This window comes from Cryptomeria japonica, chromosome 6 (genome assembly GCF_030272615.1).
Source record: "Cryptomeria japonica chromosome 6, Sugi_1.0, whole genome shotgun sequence".
NCBI classification, from domain to species: Eukaryota; Viridiplantae; Streptophyta; class Pinopsida; order Cupressales; family Cupressaceae; genus Cryptomeria; species Cryptomeria japonica.
The window spans coordinates 146,146,459-146,168,185 of record NC_081410.1 but is presented as its reverse complement, the minus strand read 5'-3'; the positions used below and the strand labels follow the sequence as shown (position 1 = coordinate 146,168,185).

Sequence of the window (21,727 nt, the reverse complement as noted above, 5' to 3'; positions counted from 1 at the left end):
AAAAAGAAGCATCTATATGCAATTTGTAGACTTTCTCTGATCTTTGCTTCAAATGGTGAATTGCCAATAGTTCCCTTTCTCAAGAAGTTTTAACCATTTTTACTGCCTCCATGAGTTCAGCTTTTCCCTTTTAATTGGCAACTTGCAATTCGGCAATTTCTTTATCCTTATCAACAATTTCCCTATATTTGTCAACCACCTTAGCCTTTTCCAATTATGTGAGATGGGAATGTTGTGCAAGCTGTGCTCAGAACATAATACTTTTATTATACAATTCTTCTTTTAACTTTTTGAAAATACACACAAACTCGTCAATTTGTGCCCCAATAGTGCTTTGTGTTGCCAATTCAATTTGTAGCAAGAGGTGCAAATACCAAAATCTATACTCAATATAATTTAATGCTTCTAGAACTTTGCCATCTGAACCACCAAACGAAGGATGCCTTTGAACAAGAAACTACTGATGCTTCGGTGTCTCTATGGTAGGCCTTCCATGAGAGTAAAAGATTTTAATGAATTCTTCAAGGCACTCACCTTCAACAAAGTGTCAAATCCGCTGAGCCTCATGTAGGACAAAAGGAGAGTGAGTGTTGTCCAACTTTTGTGTAATATTGGCAACCTCACACATGATGTATGCCATTGATTCTAAGTCCTAAATATACCACTGAATGGTAGTACCAAGAGGATTGTCGGAATCTGGTTGGAAAGCTAAATGATCTCATCCTTGCCACTATGGACTGACTCATCATGCAATTGTTGAGCACTTTATTACGTCAGTTGAGGACTTCCCTCTTGCTGAAGAGTAGGAAGTGACTAAGTTTGCTACTCTGTTTTCTGTGTAGGAAGTGACTGCTTTTGCTGCTCTGTTTCCTGTGCATGGCTAAAGGGAGGATCCTCAATGTCATGCCCCTACCAAACTAGGGTTAGCAGCCCTTAATAATAAACAGATCACAGCCTTTATAAGATGTGATTGTGGCCTTTATATCAATAGAACCTAGGCAATGAAATAAAAAGGATAATAGCAATTTATTGTAAGGGGCCAACCAAGTTAAGAAAGAACATCATTATCATCGATTAATTAAAAGAATTCATTGTAAAGGACCGACCTAGGTAAGAAGGAATATAATTATTGGCGATTAATTAAAAGATTACAAGCAGCGCTTTATGAAGGGATGTATCCCTCACCACTTGAAGAGGTGTGGCTCTCTCTCAATTGACGATATAAAAGGGGGAGATCAATTCATTTGAGAAAGCATCAAGGATCAATGAATCCAGAATATAAAAATCAATTCAGAATATAGATTCAAAGCAGAACTTCAGAAATACACTCAGCCATATATAATTATGGAAATTCATTTAAGAATCATTCATAGAGAATTCAAATATTATTCAAGGGATTGCTTGTCAATCCATCAAGATATAATATTCAGCAATAATCTAGCAAATTCCTTGAAAAAACAGTTTTGAATTTCTGGAAGTGTCTTGCAAATAGAAAGGATGGTCAGCCTTCCAATTTCACGAGAGATGAAGGACGGCCCACCTTCATGCTCTTATCAAGTTGAACATGAGATGGAATGGACAGACAGCCTTCCATGCTCCTAGGCTTGATCAAGGAGGATGGAAAGCCTCCAAGGTGGACTAAGTGGTGGAAGTGCAACCCACCTTCCATGCTCTCGGCAATTCAAGGACGGCCAGCCTCGATATTGCCATTTGCAATCATTTCCAAGGAATTCATGATGTGATTGGCTGCAAGGAATATGCTATGATGTATTGATCTGAATTTTAATGATGCTATGATGTATTGATTTGATCATAACTTTTCTTCATTTTTTGATAAAATCATATTTATAAACATATTGCAATTCTCATCTTAAGTTGGAATTGTTGTTTTAGGGCAAAAAACAGGAATATCCCAAAAAGGGATATTTCACTCCATGACATCAATGGGAGCTCCTAAAAGACTCAACCACTCATCTATGTGTTGTGAAGCCTCCTTGGACAATTCTACATGTGTGGGGTCCAAAGGAGCTTCTACAAGTGTGGTACCATAAGGTAATTTAGTTATTTCTATAATTTCAACTTTCTCATCCCCTTCACTGTCACCTTTCTCTGTGGGATCTTCTTCCAAAGATGGCTCAGCTTGGTTAGTTTTCCTTTTTCTCGTAGTGATCTTGGTTTCCTCTCCTTTCATTCCCATTACCTACAAAGTACAAACCCAAAGATTTCCATCTAAAGTTGGATAGAGGGCCATGAACAATAATACTCAATATTCGACAACGACATTTATTATGGTTCCATCTAAGTTCTCTAGTTTTATTGGCCTATTTTGTAGTATTTCTCTGAACTTGAAAGCGTCTAGACACATGATTTTAAACTTGCCCAGTTTGATTTCATTACAGCTGTTATATTTTCGTACTAACTATATGAGCTTGAGATTCATTCTTCAAAAATGTTTATTGTGCAAATATTTTCTCCTCTTTTACATTACTTCAGTTGCCTATAATACCATGATTCTGCATTCATCTAGCTTGTTCAAGTAGAATCTTTATTTGAGACTCTCATTGTTATCCAACTAATTCTCCATGGCCATTCTCCAACTAGATACTATGTACTCCATAGTACCATATGGACCATAGCTTCTAGTCCATACATTAGTTGGAAAGGTGTATGTCCCATGATTACCTTGTACATTGTTCTATAAGCCTATAGTACTACTAGCAGCTTTTCTTCTCACTCAATACCTTTGATCCCACAAGATTTGTGGATAATTGAGATAAGTACTTTATTTGTTGACTCTACTTGGTTATTTGCTCTTGGATAATATGGGCTAGGGAAGGTATGGAAGATCCAAAATTCTCTCATCATTAGGTGGATCACATGATTCAAAAAATGCCCTTCTCCATCACTAGTTATATGTATTGGGATACCAAATCTTGTAACTATCTACTCATAGATAAACCTTGATGTAATTAATGTTGTATTGTCTAGTAAGGCCCTCACATTTGTCCATTTTCTTAGGTACTCTATTGCCACTACAATGTATCTACATCCATGTAATTGAATGACCTTGAGAGTACCTATGAATTCTAGTCCCCATCATTTGAACAATTCTTGCAATTGGTGTGGTGAAAGTGGCAGTGAAAGTGGCATAAAATCCCTTTTCAGTGGCTTCCCCACACTTTGGCATTTATCACATCCAACTACCCACTCGCTTGCATCTGTAATGGAGTGTTCGCCACCTCAAACCACCTACAACCTTTCCATGCAATGGCATCTAGCCACATATGTCCACTAGCCAATCCTTCATGTGCCTCTTCCGACACACCTCTTTACCTCTTCTCCCATCACACATCTTCTCATGATCTATTTTAAATCCATTCTGTACAAGAGTTCACTGATTAGTTGAATTGTTTTGGTTTTGAGTGCCAGCTTCTTTGATTAATTAAATTGTTTTGGTTTTGATTGCCAGCTTCTTTGATTAATCAAATTGATTTGGTTTTGAGTGCCACTTTCCTTCTTTCTCCTAGTGGCATATCCTTTGGAAAAGATGATGTTGAAGGGTCTTCTCTGACGTTCTCACCCCAAGGTTGTAGGTGCAGCTATCTTGTCAAGGAAATCTTCATTACACCTTCCAGGGTTTCTCCTTGCTTGATGCTTGAGAGCTGATCCGCAATGACATGACTTTCCCCTTGTTGAAAAAAGACTCTAAAAGTAAATTCTTAAAGCAACCATAACAATCCACTTACTCGACCTTAAATGATCAATTTGTTTACTAGGTACAGCAATGCCTAGTGGTCCAAATAAATGGTGTTGCTAGCAAATAGTGTTGAAACTCCTACACCGAGTAGACCATGTTGAATGCTTTTCTCTCTATGGTGCTACAAATGCATTTTGCACTCAAAAATAATTAACTTGTAAAGAATACCAAATGATAAAGAACTTGAGGGCTGACTTGTGCTAGTGTGGCTCCAATAGCAAAATTTGACACATGAACATGAACATGAAACTCTTTATTTCAATCTAGGTATGCTAAATTGGGCGAACTAATAAGTCATACCTTTAACTTGTTGAAATCTTTCTCTTGCTCCTTTGACCATGTAAATGGCACTCTATTCCTTGTGAGTACAAATGGCGTTCCATGTTGCCTAGTATAATTCTTGTAGAGCTAGAGTCTATCATGCACATCAAGAGGGTTTATGTCCTTATCCTAGCTAAAAGCCTAAACCCTTATGGCTATTGTTGCTCTCTGTTATAATTCGTTGTTGACTTGCAATCGCCCATTCTTGATCACAAGTTATAACTTAAGTCATTCATACTAACGAGTGATCAGCCCCTCTTTTCTAGTGCAACCACTTATCAACATTTGGCCATGTGTATCCTAAACCTTAAGTTATGTCAATGGTGATGGTCCTCACAATCCATGTGGCATCTTATTGCACTATCATACGATACAAGGAGCCAATCCCACCTACAAACGTGATGGTGCAAAATTGTGATGCATGTCTCTTTGCTTGGGGGGGAGGGGGGCCTCAACATTCCTTTGTTCTTTAGCCAAAGAAGATGGTCACTACTTGTCCACCTGGCACCTTATCGTGCGATCACAAGACTCTAAATGGCTGGCCCACTTCAAGCCACAACAGTGCGAGATGTAGACATGTGTCTCGGGCCCACCAATCACCTCTGCTTCCCTCGAGCGTTGACTTATTCAGACAGAACCATGTGGTGTGATATCACTCATTCTAGCCATATTGCAAGCTCCAAAAGGTTGGCCCTCTTCAAGTTTGCGATGCTCCATGATCATGACGCATGTCAAGGGCCCCACGATATGATTCATGCTTGATCAAACGGATGCTTTCGATAGTGCGATCCACATGGCACCTTACCGTGTGATCACTGGATACAAGGAGCCCAACCCAGCTACGACTATGATGGTGCGCAATCATGGCACGTGTCCCTTCTGTTCCGAGAAGGATTGCCTATTGTGAGCCCTGACCAATGATGTATAAGTTTGACTTTCATATGGCAAAACCTAATTGACCGATAGATCCTGAAGCATCAATCTCTCCAAGCCAAGATATTCAAATCCGATCAAATTCTATGGGCACCATTAATCCGGCCACGCCAAATTTAGATTCACAATCAGCATTTAAATTCAAACAGCGGCTACCTGTGAGTTTTGTTCATGGGAATTAAGCCTGATAGCATTATTTAAGACATAGTGATCACCATTAAGGCCCAACAACTTCTCCAACCAACTTATCTCGAGCCCTAGAGTTACAAAATGTCTTGAATGCACTCTAAGGTAGATTGAAAGAAAATAGATATGGCCCATACTCGTTCAATGATTGCAAAAACCTTTGATGCCTTGATCCCTCCCCAAATCATGATTTTGTAGGCAATCTTTCTCTGCCTTGCACTCTAACTCAAAAGTCATTAGTGCCACAACATGGTCAAGTGGTAGGCATGTTCTTTCAAGCCTCCTTGGTCACTCAAGATTTGCTAGAGTCTCCTATTAGATTTGCAAATAGAACTAGGGTTACCAATTCTCGATGTGCCTTAGCTTCTCCTGATGTCTAGTGACGATAAATAGGCTATTAAGTCTCATTGTACAGGGTTGGTTCTTCCACTTTCTTTGGAAGAACATTGTATTTTGCATTCTTCAATTGTAAACAAGCTTATGCCTTTGTATTAATAAAGCAATCATTTTTACCTCTTCACCCTTTGAATGTGTTGTGTAATGTCCCCTTTTATTGGCCTAGAAATATAACTAGAATATTAAAATTATGTTCTAATTATTTATTGAAGTCATTAATTCCTAAGTTTTAAGTGACCACTTTTATGTCAATGCAAAATTATAAGTGGGCCACTTTATTAATTCCCAAGTTAGAGTTTAAAATTAAAAACAAAAGAAAGGGAAATATGAAGAGAAAGGGAAGCTAAAAGGGAGAATTTGAAGAGTTTTCAGAAGATTATAAAAGAGCAGTGAAAGGCTCATTTGAGGCATGTTGAGTCTATTCTTTTCTTTGCTAGTAACCCTTGTGGTTCTAGAGTTGGGATTAGTTCCAACTCAGCCTCTTGAGGAAGCAAACTCTCTTAGGAAGATTAGTTTTGGGGGTGAAAGATTCCTACCTTGCTGATAATTAGCAGAGTCAATCAGATTTCACAACTGGAGTTTAATGATCGAGATTTGGAAATTTGTGAAGTCTGATAATGAGACAATTTGTAGATGCTGAAGATTTATTGCTGTTTTGTTATTCATCTAGCAAGCATTATATTGAAAGTCATTGAGGGATGAATTTATTAAAAAAACTTAATGGATGCCCATTAGTTTCTAATGATTAAGGAATTTAATTAAAGGTGGAGTCATTATTCCTATTGTTGGGCGTTTTATAAGGAGAAGATTATATCATTGTGTCATATTACTTGTACGCTAAGGGTATAATATTGTATGAATTGATTTATTGGAAAGGAAAATAAATAGTATGATTGAGCTAAATATTAAGTTATGATTTGTGATTTTAGGAGTTATACTGATATTGGCTATTATTCCTGATGCTGAACAGAAGTGTTTCTTGAAACTGTTACATCTATTCGCATCATGCTATTCCCAGCTTGTGGGTCGTGAGTCATGGTTTAATAATAAATAATAACAAATTAAAATATTAAAACAATAATATATTATATTATATATAATAATAAAAATAAAATATAATATAATATAAATTTATTTATGTTTAAAGAATGGTCAAAGGGCATAAACTAAAGAGTTATGACTATTGGAGGATTAAAGCTATAAAAAGAGTGAATCAATCCTCAACTTAAAGGGGGGGAATGAAGGAAAATAAAAGTGACTTAAGGAAATATAAAATAAAAATTTATCTTCAAAAGACAGTAATTAAGGATGAATAGCTGTGACTCTTTCAAAGGGTAGAAATAGTGAAAAGGTGTGACTCCCTCCCAATGACAACAAATAAAAAGGAGACCAAATCATTTGGAGGGGCATCAATTCAGATCATAACAAATTAGAGCAGAATAAGAGAAGAATAAGAGCAGAATAAGAGCGGATAAGAAATTCTGAAATCTGAGTTTGAATTCAGAAAAAGGTATCCATAATGAATCATTGAAATGGAAAAAATTTACAAATTACTGGAAAAAGAGAAACACAACAGCATACAAATTAGAGCAAGTGTGCTACAACAGACCTATGAATATATCATTGAGCAGATATGAAGAGGCATGTGATCAGTTTAGAAGAGGCAGCAATTAGTTTAGAGAAGACATTTTATTTGGGGAAGAGGTAAGGGACGCGACTATTCGTCCTCTTGAGCGATATATATATGGAAGAGCTTCATTTGGAGAAAGTGAGAGCAATTCTTATACATGAAATCTGCATTCATGAAGGATATTGAACAAGACCAAGGAATTCAGATCATATCATCTCTGAGATAAGTAACCTGCATTTTCATATAACAATTTGGGTGATATATTAAATATAGTGGTAAGCATGAATATTTGTTTAAATATGTATGCCTGATATATGCAGATCTGAATGTCTGAATTTAACATAAATATCTATGCATTTAATCGTGTGAATTTCCGTTTGCAATAATCGATCATGTTGTGGGAAAGGAAGGATTCTGATTTTACAAGAATATCAGACATCTCTCTCAGCAGTTTGACTTAACACTCCAGTTGGTATGAGTTTCTTGTGCACATACATTTAATACTGTAACAATATTTATGACTATTTCTGCATAGAAGTACTTATATATTTCTGCATATTCATAATGCCGATATTCTACGCATTTATAATGGATACTGTTGGTATTCTGATACCCATGTTTGACAATACATTATGCTCATATATGTTATACTAGATTAGAACTGTGATATATTACTGTTGACTTATTCTGGGTGTTATTAGCCATGATAGAGGGAGAAAAGTTTACAAGTATTGGAACGGTGTTGGCATTACCTTCTAGGAACACCACCTCATGGTATAAGACCAGCGAGTCCCATGAGGCCTATTAGAATATCATTATATCTTAATTAATGGTCAATAATGTATTTTATTAGAATATCATTATATCTTAATTAATGGTCAATAATGTATTTTACATGCAATATTAGTTCAATTAGTCTGTTTCTATTTTTGACGATTGTTTTATTTAAGCAACATCATTCCTTGTAATTGCTATAAGAACATTTGTTCTTTTGTAAATAATATCATCTTGCAATTACATCAAAACCTTTCAGTTTCAAGGCCAAAAGGGGTACAGAGGGTGCTGCCTTTGGGCCTATGAAGGATAAACTTTCTAGGCACCCTATTGTGACAGCCCTCATGCTCTCTATCATGGTGAATGAATGTGTTAATTATGAGCCATAGGACAAGGGTTACAAGATTAAGGAAAACGGTGATAGGATACCTCAATAGGTATTCCACCTCATATGGTATGGACCACATGAGGCCAAGGGGGAATGAGATCCACCCTTGGGCCTAGGGTAGAGGGTCTCTAGGGCACCCTATCTAGTCACCCTCCTCTATGATTGAGCTCTCAGGCATAATTTAATACTGTATTAGAACTATATCTTACATATGTATGATTGTTGTTTCCTAATTAATAGATCTATTTAATTAAATATGATTATTGTATATTTTCTAACTTACTTGCAGAATTTCAGTCAAAGTAACAGGTATCTGTAACCCCTGTTCCCCTTCAATTAGGGCAGAAATTGGGTATCTCTAATTTGGTGACATTACATTGTATTCTGCTCTTAAGCAAACTGTTTGACAAAATAACTCAGTGGTGAACAGTGAAAATTGGGGTGAAACCAATAGGGCTCTTTACATTGGTTCTTCCCCATTTCTTCAACATACATTGTATTTTGCATTCTAAAATTGTAAACAAGCTTATGCCTTTATGTTAATAAAGCAATCATTTTTACCTCTTCTCCCTCTTTGAATGTGCTATGTAATCTTCTCCTACCTTCACGTCTGAATGTGTCTCTGCTATTTTTTATGCATGTGTGTTGTGTTAATTATGTTTGTAGGTATTGGTTGTGAATCTCTCCTTTCTTTCCATTACCCTATCAAAACCTAACCTTCATGTATGCCCTTGGAAGCAAGTGGAAAAGAGAACTATGTAAGCCCTTGTGACTGTTTTCATTGATGCATTGTGTTGTTTAAGCAGGAAGAAACCCATTTGATCTTGGTGCACCCCCTCCCCTTTTCATTTCTGCATTCTCTCTCTCATTTTTCTCTTGCAAGTCCATGGAATAGGATTAGAGTGAGTTTACTAAGTGTTGGGTTGGACCACTACTCCACATCTAGATTAGAAAGGAGGCCAACCTTCTCCGAAAAATTCAAACTCACTAGCAAAAGTCCCACACTTTGAGGTTGTTTCCATTGTGTCGTTAGAATGCTTAACAACAATTCATGTGACAACAATTTTTAGCATGCCTGATGGAACAAGTCTGATAAGCTTCAGTTAACTACTGAGAAAGTGGTGTTGTTCTCAGCCTTTTACAGCCTTGAAGAAGTATTCGCTAAACATCAAGCAACTCTGCAATCAAAATTGGGTGACTCTGTTGTATGAACCTAGTTCTATGTTTGAGCGGACCTTTTGCTCTTGTTTAAAGCATCATGATAATTTTCCTTAATTCTTCTATGCTTCAGTATGGCAAGATACCGTGGACCCTTCTTTTCCATGAAAATGCAAACTTTTCACCTCCCTACCAGCAATATCAAACTAGGAATGCTCCTCGTTTTATCCCAAACAGCCCTGAAACTGTAGGATATCAACATTTTCCTAATGCTTGTCATCCTCCCATGCCTACTTAGCCTTCTTGGCAACCTAAAAATGCTTAACAACAACCTCAAGAGGCTTATTTTATGCCAAATCAATATTGCTACTACCCTAGTCAGCACCCAAAGGTTGATAATATGGAGATTAGTAACATCAAAAGCATATTGTTAGACTTCAATAGGCAGTTGGATGATATCAAGAGGCAACAAGAGTTTGATTTGTAGTAGGAGGGGTTGGCCTATCAAGCTTACTAGCACAAACAAGAAATGTAAGCTCAAAGACAACAAGTAGAGTGCCTTGCAAGGCAAATTGCTCCTAGAGAGGAGGAAATCAAACCACTAGCAACCACGGAGATGCAACTCATGCAAGAAGAAAGATCAACGCCTCAAGTCTCTAAGTTTGAAATCCCAAGCTTCAGGTAGGGTAAACCTTCTAAATCCTTAATTGGACCCCTTAAATTTGAAATTCCAAGTTTAAGAGGAACCTCTCCATTGCAAGAACCTAGGCTTGAGAAAAATCAATTCATGGTTCCACAAGGACACCCCTCTCAAAGGCCCATTTCCCCTCAAGGGACTCAAACTTCCCCATTTTCTTTGCAACAACAACAAGAGAAGGATCCCATACCATCAGTTGAGCCACTAGAGCCAGCCCCTACTAAACAACAAGACATCAAAGAGGTAGAGTACAATAGTAGGTCCAATGCTAATTGCTAGGACTTGGCACTTTCAAGAGGATACCCCATCAATAATCTAGCTCAGGAAGAGATCCTCAAGTCGCCCCTAGTCATGCTTGCCCCTAAGCATAAAGATGAGTATCAAGGAGAACGGAATTTTCTTGCTTACACACTCCAAGAGAACATTCATAAGTGGGTGAGCTATTTTGTTCTTGACCTTCAAGAGGCGCTCCAACAACTTGTTGGATGCCTATCATTTTTTCATTTCTAGTTAGTTGTCAATGAACATGAAAGGTATCTTCGGCTTACCAAAAAAGGAAGCTACTTTGACAAGCCAATCAATGGCTTTATTTGATTTTCCTTCCTTGTTGACTAGATCAGGTTAGGTTAGGTTAGGTTAGGTTAGAACAACTTAGATGTTGTTGTTTTCCAATAAGTGTTGTTACACAATCCCTATTCTCCTTATGGGAATACATGATCTAGTTTCCCTGTGTTTTCCTCCAAGTGCACGACTACACATTGTTGTGATTTGCTTTTTGTGTTTTGAGGCAAGTCAATTGTTGCAATCCTTTTAAGATTTTGTGCCCAATGGATTGATAAGGCTACTAGATCCCATGTTTAGCAAGAAAACATCTTGCAAAGATCGCCAAAATGTTGGCGTCCCTTCTCACCTAGCAATTTTTTTGTAGAGCTAGGGTCTATCATGCACATCAAGTGGGTTTATGTCCTTATCCTAGCTAAAACCCTAAACCCTTATGGTTCTGGTTACTTTATGTTATAATTTGTCATTGGCTTGCTATCACCCATTCCTAATCACTTAAGTCATCCATACCAACAAGTGATCGGCCCTCCTTTTCTAGTGCAACTAAGTCATTCATACCAACGAGTGACCCGCCCCCTCTTTTCTAGTGCAACTAGGTTGTTCATACCGACGAGTGACCGGCCCCTCTTTTCTAGCGCAATCACTTATCGACATTTGCCCATGTGTGTCTTGAACCTTAAGTTATATTGATCAAAGGTGGTCCAAGTGGCAGTGTATTGCACTATTGCAAGATATAGGTAGCCAGCCCATCTATGATCGTGAAGGTGCAAAATTATGATGTGTGTCTCTTTGTCTAAGGTGAGAGCCCACATTCCTTCATTCTTCAGCCAGAGAAGGTGGTCCCTATTTGTCCACATGGTGCCTTATAGCCCGATCACAAGACTCTAAATGGGTGGCCAAATTCAAACTAAGATAGTGTGATATGTAGATATATGTCTTGAGTCGACCTATTACCTCTACTTCCTTTAGATGTTGACTTATGCAAGCAAAACCACATAGCGCAATATCACTCATTCCAAGCATATAGTAGGCTCCAGAGGGTTGACCCTCTTTAGGATTGCGATGTTGCACGATCATGATGTGTGTCTAGGGCACCATAATATGATTCAAGCTTAATCAAACGAATACTCCCAATAGCGTAGTCCACATGGCACCTAACCACACAAACGCATGATCCAAGGAGTTGGTCCCAGCTACAAACGCAATGGTACACAATCATGATACGTGTCCCTTTTGTTCCAAGGACTGCCTACTATGTGATTCCCGACCAATGATGTGTAGTTTGACTTCTACATGGCAAGTCCTGATTGATCAATAACTCTTGACCTCTCCTAGCCAAGATATTCAAATCCGATCAAAACCCATAGTCGTTGTTGATTTAACCAAACCAAATTTCAATCGACAACCAACATTTAAATTCGAAGAGTGGCTACTTGTGAGCTCTCTTTTCACGATGATTAAGCCTGATAGCGTTATTATAGGACACAATGATCACCATTAAGGCCCAACAGCTTCTCCAACCATCTTATCTCGAGCCTTGGAAATTACATAACATCTTGAATGTGCTCTGATGCGGATTCAAATAAAGAAGATGTGGCCCATACTCATTCAATGCTTGCAAACATCTTTGTTGCCTCAAGCCCTCCCTAGATCGTGATTTTGTAGGCAATATTTCTTTATCTTGTACTCTAACTCAAAAGTCATCAATGCCACAGCATGGTCAAGTGGTAGCCATGTCGTTTCAAGCCTCCTTGGTCACTCAAGATTGAATTTGGTGGAGTCTCTTGTCGAATTTGTTGGAGGGTACATGGAACTAGGGTTTCTAGTTCCCAACTTGCCTTAGCTTCTCTCGACATCTAGCGATGATAAATAAGCATTAAGCCTCATTGTAAAGGGTTGGTTCTTTTTTTCTAGCAAACACTGTATTTTGCATTCTACAACTAATAGGCTTATGCCTTTTTATTAATTAACCAGTCATTACCTCTTCTCCCTTTGAATTTGTTGTGTAATATTTTCTTACCTTCATGTATGAATGTGTCTCTACTAGTTTTCACTTGTGTGTTGTGTTAATTATGTTTTTTGCAAGTTTCTTTATTCTCTCTCTCCCTTTTCTCTTGCAAGTCCATAGAATAGGATTAGAGTAGGGTTTCTAAATGTTCGTTTGGACCAATACTTTGTGTCTAGATTGCAACGGAAGTCGGCCTTCTTTGGAGATTCAACCTCACTTGCAAAGGTCCCACAATTTGAATTCGTTTCCATCGTGTCATTGGAATGCTAGACCTAGCTCCAAAAGGGTGTAATTTCATTTGACAACAAGTACGTCCAAAGGATGAGAGACTTGGAAAAGTTCTTGATAAACAGTCGATAGTAGCTAACTTATCCCAAAAATGATCTAACTCTTGTGATGTCTTTTAGGGCTTCCATATCAACAATTACCCCTTTTTGTAAGGATTTGTTTTCAACCCAACCTTACAAACAATATGTTCAAGGAGTTTGCATTGTGGTACCATGAAGTGGCACTTTAGATTTAAGGCCAATCACATTAATCTGCATTGTTCCATCATTCCATGAAGTTATCTAGAGCTTATGAATGTGTTTCTTGATCACTATAAATTGACCATTCATCTATGAAGGCCTTAAATTTTAAATAAACATTTTATCAAAGATATGCATGATTATTCTCTAGAACATTACAAGAGCATTGCATAGCCTAAACAACAATTTGTTATAGCCACATACTCCATTTTCTACTATGAAGGTGTCTTCAATATATCTTCTTCAACAATGCTTGTCTAGTTGTAACTAGAGAATCCATCCATGAAGGAGTAGATCTTGTCTCTTGCTACTTCTTTGAGAATAGAATCTGTGAATGGGATTGGAAATTGGTCCTTAATAATCACCACACTAAGGCTTTGAAAATCCATACATTCTAATTCACTCGAATTCCTTCTTTAGTGAGATGACTATGGGCAATACCAAGTCATTAGTTTCCAATTCGAATATAATTCTTGCTTCAAACATTTTATTTATTTCTTCTTGAACTTTTGTTGTATAGTTTCGATTTGTGCTATAAGGTCTTTTTCTTACTATTTGTGCTCTAGCTATTAAGAGAATTTGATGGACACACAATTCTAGTGGTACTCCTTAAAGGTCCTTGTAAATCCATACAAAAACATCCTTCTAGTCCAAGTAATTTTGAATATTGCGACCTTCAGCACTAGATTCCAATTGTCACTGACCATTATAACTTTTGAACTACCTTCCTTCTCCTAAATTTACCTTCTTAGTTGTAGGTTGTTCATATTTATATCTTTATTTCGTTCAAATTAATATGCAAGCGTCATCTAGCCTTTCATTGCCTACCTCTAATTCCCCATATTCTATGGAAATGCATGACTTACTAGCATTGAATGGTCCTCTTCCACATTTTCCTTATCTTTCTCAACCTCCTCAATTTCCTTACCTTTCTCAATCTTCGCAATTTCTCTAATTTGCATCGTGTTACCTTGTAGCTGAAATAACTCATAATCTTCTAATTGCAAATGAAATAGTCTACTAAGGAACTTGTTTAGTTTTTAGAACAATGTTGTAGATCTGGGAGTCCCTCGTCACTCAACTCCATAGGAGCCTTTTCTTCTATTGCCCAAGTTTCTCCTAAGTCTGAGTCTAAATTTGAGGAAGCTACTTCCTTGCTCAAAGCCTAGTTTCTCAAATCTATTACATACTTCCTTCCTTTGTTTTCAATAGATATTGTATTCTTCCCAGGCTAAGATCAGCCATCTTGAACCCAACAATGCATCATGCACCTTTTTATACAACAACATAACTACAAAATTCAAGAAAAATAGATGAGCTCTTATCAATACTTTTTGGGCAATTAGGACCCCTAACACTTTAATTCCTTCTTGATCAACTCCTACCAATTGGAAAGTTGGTGACCAAATGGTAGATTTACAAAGGCTCTTGCAAGTATCTTTGGGAAGTATGTTCATTCTCGATTCTCCGTCAATGGTTGTGTTTTCTTCTCGAGAATCTCCACATGCACTATGCAGGTTTCTTTACCACATGAGCCATCAACAATATGGGGCCTATTACTTGATTGTCATGAAACAAAGGCTTTACTATTAAATCTTCACCCTTCTCTTGCCCCACTCTACCTTATTTTCAGCTACTATCTATTGTGGTAGTGATTGCAATCTTTAATTGCAAATGCTCTATCGAATGTCCACCATTTTGATGGGTATGGTAGTTTGCAGTACTTGTCTTGTAATATTTTTTATCCGACCAATCTCATGGAAGTACTTGCATTTTCATTAGAGCACAATCATTCTCTTTCCATAGCTTGTTCTCTACTTCTAATTTTGCTTCACGAAAACCTTCGTAGAGTATCTTGGGTGTGTTATAATTTTTCTACAAGAGACTCAAGACCCAATTTGTCTTGATGAGTGAAAGACTCTAACTACAGCGATTTAATTCTCATTGTTGTCTTCAAATGCCCAGCCCATATTGGATGGAGACATAGTTTGAATTGATCACGTTAGTCCGATGGACAGAAGAACCTAAAAATTGGCTTGAATAATTTGTCATTGATGTCATGTAGGTTGAAAGAACATTAATGCACAATCATGCAGGCCGATAAAGAAGAACACACTCATTATTATGTTAAGTTTTGAAAGTGGTCGGCTTCCTTAAGAAGACAAAGAAAAGAACAGCAATTAATATCAGAAAAGATGGCCGACTCCTGCTAGGCAAGTTATTTCATCAAGAAAGGTGAGATTACTTTATCTTTGATATGTTTGATCAGGCCTACATCAAAAAAACAGTAATTAATACAAAGGCCAACTACTAATAAAGGGTGTGACTTGTTTAAAAGAAAGTGATAAAGAATATCCTTAAAACAGAGATTTACATTATAGATATAAAGGTAGTGATTTGACGTAATTACCAAAGCAGTAACAAAAGGCAGCAATTCGTAACTAGGAGGTAATTAAATTATAAGTCCATAGAGGGACCCCTCCTTTGAAAAGGATGTCTCTTTGGAAGGAGTTCAAACCTCTCATGAAAGGGTATGTGAAAGATATAAAATCATAAGGCAGGAGTTGATTAAAATGTATGTGTGGAGAACAAATACACCAGCAATTGAAGAACAAATTATAAAGAGATAATTTGCAGATTGGATGAAGAAGAGAGGTAAAAATCTCATAGGAGATTTGAGATCAGATTTTTCCCAAAATTTGTAATCAGTTTATACTAAGTTTTCATGTGGAGATTGTGATCATTTTGTGGTAGATTTATGATCAGCTTATAGCAGATTGAAGAAGAGAATTATAGCAAATTAGAGAAGCAAGTTATAGCAAAATTTGTGAAGAAAACTTGAATGAGAGATTGGTGCCTCTAGTGAGTTGGTGCTCATGAAGTGATTGAAGAGTCGGTGCCTCTAGTAGGTTGGTGCCTACAAAATCTGCAAAAAGAAGATTAATGCAAGAAATATTTTTGCTTCTTGTGTTGTGTTGCTCATTGTTTGATTTATCATATGTGCTAGTTTAGATTAAACCTTGAAGTAATTAAATAAGTTTTATAAGGTAAAAAAAAATTGTTATACTAATTCACCAACCCCCCATAGCATAACTGTGTGCTCAGCACCATTTGGATAAATGCCATCCTATTGGGGTGGATGTTTGTTCTGTGTGACCAAAGATGAATTTTGGATATGAAAAAATAAAAACGGGTAGAGATTTGTGGTTCAATTAGAGCGGTCCTTACAGTACTCATGGAATTCATTGTAGTCTTGCATAAAATGATCATTGCCATGGCACAAGTGCTAAACAGAATTTACTTGCCTAAGAGGATAATACTCTTCATGTATAATAGCAAGGAGCTTCTTTCACGTGTCAAGAAGTTTGATTCCATAACAATCTATCCTTACCACCAATGAGAAACAAGTGTGGGCATCATTGATGCTACAAAGGTGACCACCTCAACATCAATTAAGCGATTGTCAAAGAAGTAGGCTTCTAGTTGCTGGATCCATTCATGTGGTGAAAAGGCATCACTCTTGCCCTGAATTACTAAAATGTCCAGGTCCACTTGGACTTTGAATAGAATCTGATGTTAAAAAGTGTGAGTTTTTGATACATATTGCTTGGCAATTGTTCTCCTTCAGCAGAGTGCACTCACCAAATTCAGCACTGCAGTAAGTTTTTTTGCTTTTATTTTTCTTCTTTTTAGCTGGGCACAATTCTTCTATGTTTTAGCATAACAGCACTTAGTTTTCTTACATTTAGATTGGATTCTAGATTATGTAAGTTGCTGTTAACTTGTTCCTATTTTAGAACAAGCACTTTTCTGCTTAGTTTTTCTCCTAGCCTAGGCACTCCACTGAGATGGGGTTTTTTCATTGTAGACCCTAGAATTCTCTCATTCTATAAAAGAAACCTAGGGCACACCACTAAACGGAGACAGATAGATGGCATATTTGAGTGTTGAGCTAGTGGAGCGCACTTCTTTTCAGTTTTAATATAAGGCATATGCAATATTGAGGGTTTAGATTTGTGAGCATCTCCTGTTCATATTTTCAGTAGTATATGTTCATAGATTAGAGAACTCAAATCTGATGTTTTGATTGAAGTTCTCATTTTAAGTTACTATGCAATTAGGGTTAATTTTCTAAGTGCGAAATATACTTACCATGGTCTGAAAATTTAACAAAAAGATGTGTTGGCATAAGAGATGAAAGCTCACATCAATATAGAGGAAACAAACCACATCGTGAGTTTGCAAAACTGGTCAGAGAAGTAGACTACTCCTCAAGAGCATGCTTGATGAGTTGTTGGATGATGAGGTAAGTCTTTTTCTAGGAATCAGCCATCTCACTCTTTCATCAACATTTGTCTGTGCAGTCTAATAAAAGACTGATTGCATTCCTTCCTTTCGCTGTTGTACAGAAGTGCTGACACACGTTAACAAACTTGCTGCAAACTGATCCAGGGATACAAATTGAAATTTTTTATCTGATACCACTTCATATATACCTTGTAAAGGGGTTAGCCTTGTCTGAAACTCACACTTGAGGAGCGAGCTGAGATGATCAAATTATTTCAAGGGGCCATCACTGCACCAATAGTTTTTTTTACACCACAACTTTCAGAACCTTCAAGTAGACCACCTTCATGTCTGTCATTTGAGGTGAGTGTAGTGGACTCATAGAGGAAACAGAAAGCTACAAGTTCATCATCATTGAACCCAATCATAGACATTCAATGTGCAAGCAAGGGAGGTTGTAGATGAGGCCATTGCCAATCTCTATTTTGTTAATGGTATTCCTTTCCATGTTGCTCAATCTACTTTCTACGAGGATATGTTAAACAAGGTAGACAAAGCTGATCCTCGCAAGACTTGATGGAGAACCGCTCTCTTTTGAAACAATATGTTCCAAAATTAGTAAATTACCCTATTGATGGAGAAAAAGAATGCCAAACAGACATGTATGGGTGAATGGATATTACTATTAGACAACATCCACTCATCAACATTATAGTTTCATGGACTGGTGCATCTTACCTCTTGACAGAAATCAATTGCTCAAAAAAGCACAAAGATGTTGCAGTTTCAGTTTTAGATCCTAAAAGAAGCCACGATGGAGGTTGGCCCTTAAAATGTACTGCAAGTGATTACTAATGCAACATATGTTTGTAGGGCAGTGAATAGATTGATTCAATCTACATGCAGCCACATTTGCTGGACCCCTTGTTGTATGCACGCTATGAACAATGCACTTAAAAGACATTGGAAAGATTGAGCAGGTGCAACAGGGGGTAGTAGATGCAAGAGAGATGTGAACGTTCTTTCACAACCACCATCACCACATCTCATTGGCAATGTTTTGGACCTTTGGAAAGAAAGCATTCCTCAAACCAATTAAGACTCTATTTACTTCCCTAAATCATTCTACTAGAGATGATGCTTGACTTGCAAGAGCAATAACAACTTATGATTATGACACATAATTGGAACACTTGGAAGAAATCAAAGACTATGCAGGGTGAAGGCAACGTTATCAGTGATACTTATTGGATGAATGTGAAATACATCACATCCTTTATAAAATAATTAGTCAACTGCACAACAAAATTTGTTTTGCGCAAGTGTAATCATTATATGATGTTTTTCTTTTTCTGATGCCTTTTCCTTGATGTTGATTGACCTTAAATTTAAATTGTTTAAGTCAGTTGACATTAAAAAAACAATATCAGCAGCAGTTGCCCTTACACTTGTTATGAAGTCACCAATCATCATTTTGGTCAATATTTAATTTCAGATATTCCTTACTATGGTAATCAATAACAGAATTATGTTAGATAGAGCACAGTGGTTGAATTTGGAAGCAAATTTTCCAAATCTATTTCCATTTTTTTCATCACTTGTATATTTGCTTCGTTAAGTTGTGCTAAATGCAACTACATGCTACTTCACTACTACCCTATGGTTCTATGAATTAATTTATGTGCTTATGCTTTACACATCATTATCATTCTATACTGATTTATTGCTTACTCCTCTTGTTGTAAAATCTATTTTATTATCCTTCCCAGCTGCTTCAGAATCACATACAAATTAACCTAGAAATTTTGTTTCTCAAATTCTAATATCCTATCCTTGCAAATGTGCTTCTACCTTGACTATTTCTGTGCTCCCATCATTCTCCATTCTCCATGCTGTGCTCAAAAAAATATAACTCTTACCATAGTGTAGGCTATTATACCCTAGCCATGATTCCTTAATTACAAGAAAAGCATAAAAAATTACTAATTAACCGTTATATTAATACACACTGCTAATAAATTATAACATATAGATGTATGCATCATGTACATCTATATGAAAATGTACTTACATACTATGTCATAAATATGTGTATAATATTATATGCATATGCAGATACGTAAATTCATCAATCAAGAGAATAAGCGCCCTAAAGGGTGAGTGACGGCGAACCACTCCTCTGGTGAAAGGAACACAGAAGACTCAACTATAAAATCTGTGGGAGGTATCTCAATTGACATCTTGAAGAGTTAATCCTGCCGTTGTCCGTTTGATTCGTAAAATGTTCAATTTAGATCGTTCAGATATTTTGAGAATAATAAAACTTGTTTCATGCCAGCGCGTTTGCAATCTGGGCATCTCGGAAGCCCAACCCCTGCTTTTGTAGACACGGCTGAAGGAAAAATTACATTAATCTGGGACAGGCTGCGTGGTCAATCATCTTCTTACAAACTAGAATTCTTGACAACCAAGATGTGTGATGTCAAATTGCCGGGGAGAGAGACTGGTTGTGGAGGACAAAGTAGCTCCAATTTGACTAAATCAATAACCCCCGAACTTAGGTGAAACCTTGTTCCTCTCTGTTTTCTTCTTCGAGAAGGAAAATTGGAGCTAAATTTAGTAAATGACTACTTAGCCCCATTATTAACGTGAAAAAATATAAATCTAATTTGACATACAGTTTCCCAAATCCAGTGGCATGATTTCCCGGCATATGACTGCAATTTCTAATACATAATAGCTGTAATTTTCTTCCCAAGCATGCACATATGTCATAATAAAGAAAATGAATTTCATCAAGAAATTATTATTAATGCTATTAGCATTATTATACAGAATGAGTAAACAATAAATCCTCGGCATTAGAGAGCGTACTTTTTGCGAACTTGGCAGCTTTGCTCCTTAGAGCTCGCGTACAGTCTCAGCGCACCACGACGACTGCCGTGATTCGAACTCGTCGGCAACAAACAGGCAGCTGTTCACAAGAGAGGGAAAATTAAAACTCGAAAAAAAACACAATGAAGAAGCTGTTGAAATCCTCTGAAAATTAAAACCCTAGTTATGTTTTACTTTATGTATTTACCTGGATTCGAAGTCGCAATGGGAACACAAAGCGACGGCTGTGTGAAAAATATTTGCCCGCAGCGGGACATTGTCAGCGATGAATTCGGTTGTTTATGAAATGCAAATCCGTGGACATTAGCCATCGCCTTTCGCATTTCAGAGCATACGCTACCAAAGCAATGAACATATGGCTTTCATGAAAATGGAGATTATCAGGGAAATCGGACCACATTCAACGAGCGGGCTTTCTAGAAAATTATGATATCTTTACGAGTGAAATCAAAGCTCCATGCCATATTTCAAATATTTAAGTAGCAAAGCTCTATAATCTTATAATAGTTGTAACGGTAAAAATTGTATACCTAACTAGTATATATATCTTTAAATATCTTTGAAAAGCATATATATATTATTATTTTAGTATTTTTTTCAAATATATTTTTTTTTGATCGATTTTTTTCAAATATATATATATATATATATATATATATATATATATATATATATATATATATATATATATATATATATATATATATATATATATTAATAATAAAAATAATATATTATTATATCTTATAAGCAAAGTGGTTTTGTTCCAAGAGGTCAATCGTAGAAGGTATCATTGTAGCTCATGAAGCAATACACTTAGTCAAGTGAGCTAAAGTAGACAGAATGATCGTCAAATTAGATATCAGGAAAACCTATGATAGGGTGGACAGGGACTTTCTTCTAGTTGTTTTGAAAAAGTTTGTATTTTGTGAGGGTTTAGTTTTGTGGGTAAGAAGTAGCATCATCACCCTGAAGTTTTCTATCTTATTAAATGGCGGTCTGAAAGATTTTTTCCAAGCTAGCAGAAGGTTAAGGAAAGGAGACCCCCTTTCCCTTTTGTTGTTTAATGTTATGGCAAAGTCATTGGGTAGACTGATCTCCAAACTCATATCAGATAACAAATGGAAAGGTATTAAAATTGCTCCAAATGTGGCGAATACAACACATCATCAATTTGTTGAAGATACAATTCTATTTGGTAAGTCTTCT

The 21,727-nt window shown here is 36.8% G+C and overlaps 1 protein-coding gene across 6 annotated transcripts in view; it reads right to left on the bottom strand.

Moving 5' to 3' along the window:
- Positions 1 to 20,994, bottom strand: part of LOC131064983 (uncharacterized) — a 109,120-nt gene extending 88,126 nt beyond the window's left edge. For 2 of the 6 annotated variants that reach the window (XM_057999331.2, XM_057999332.2), the window contains exons 1-2: positions 20,706 to 20,992; positions 20,498 to 20,597 (exon numbers count right to left, since the gene is read on the bottom strand). In XM_057999331.2, the coding sequence (XP_057855314.2) occupies positions 20,498 to 20,597; positions 20,706 to 20,841 (236 nt within the window). In that variant the 5' untranslated portion in view covers positions 20,842 to 20,992. Of the gene's footprint in view, positions 1 to 20,497; positions 20,598 to 20,705 lie in introns of all 6 variants that reach the window. The other 4 variants (XM_057999327.2, XM_057999328.2, XM_057999329.2 and 1 more) reach the window with 4 other exon arrangements.
- Between the last annotated feature and the right edge of the window lie 733 nt (positions 20,995 to 21,727).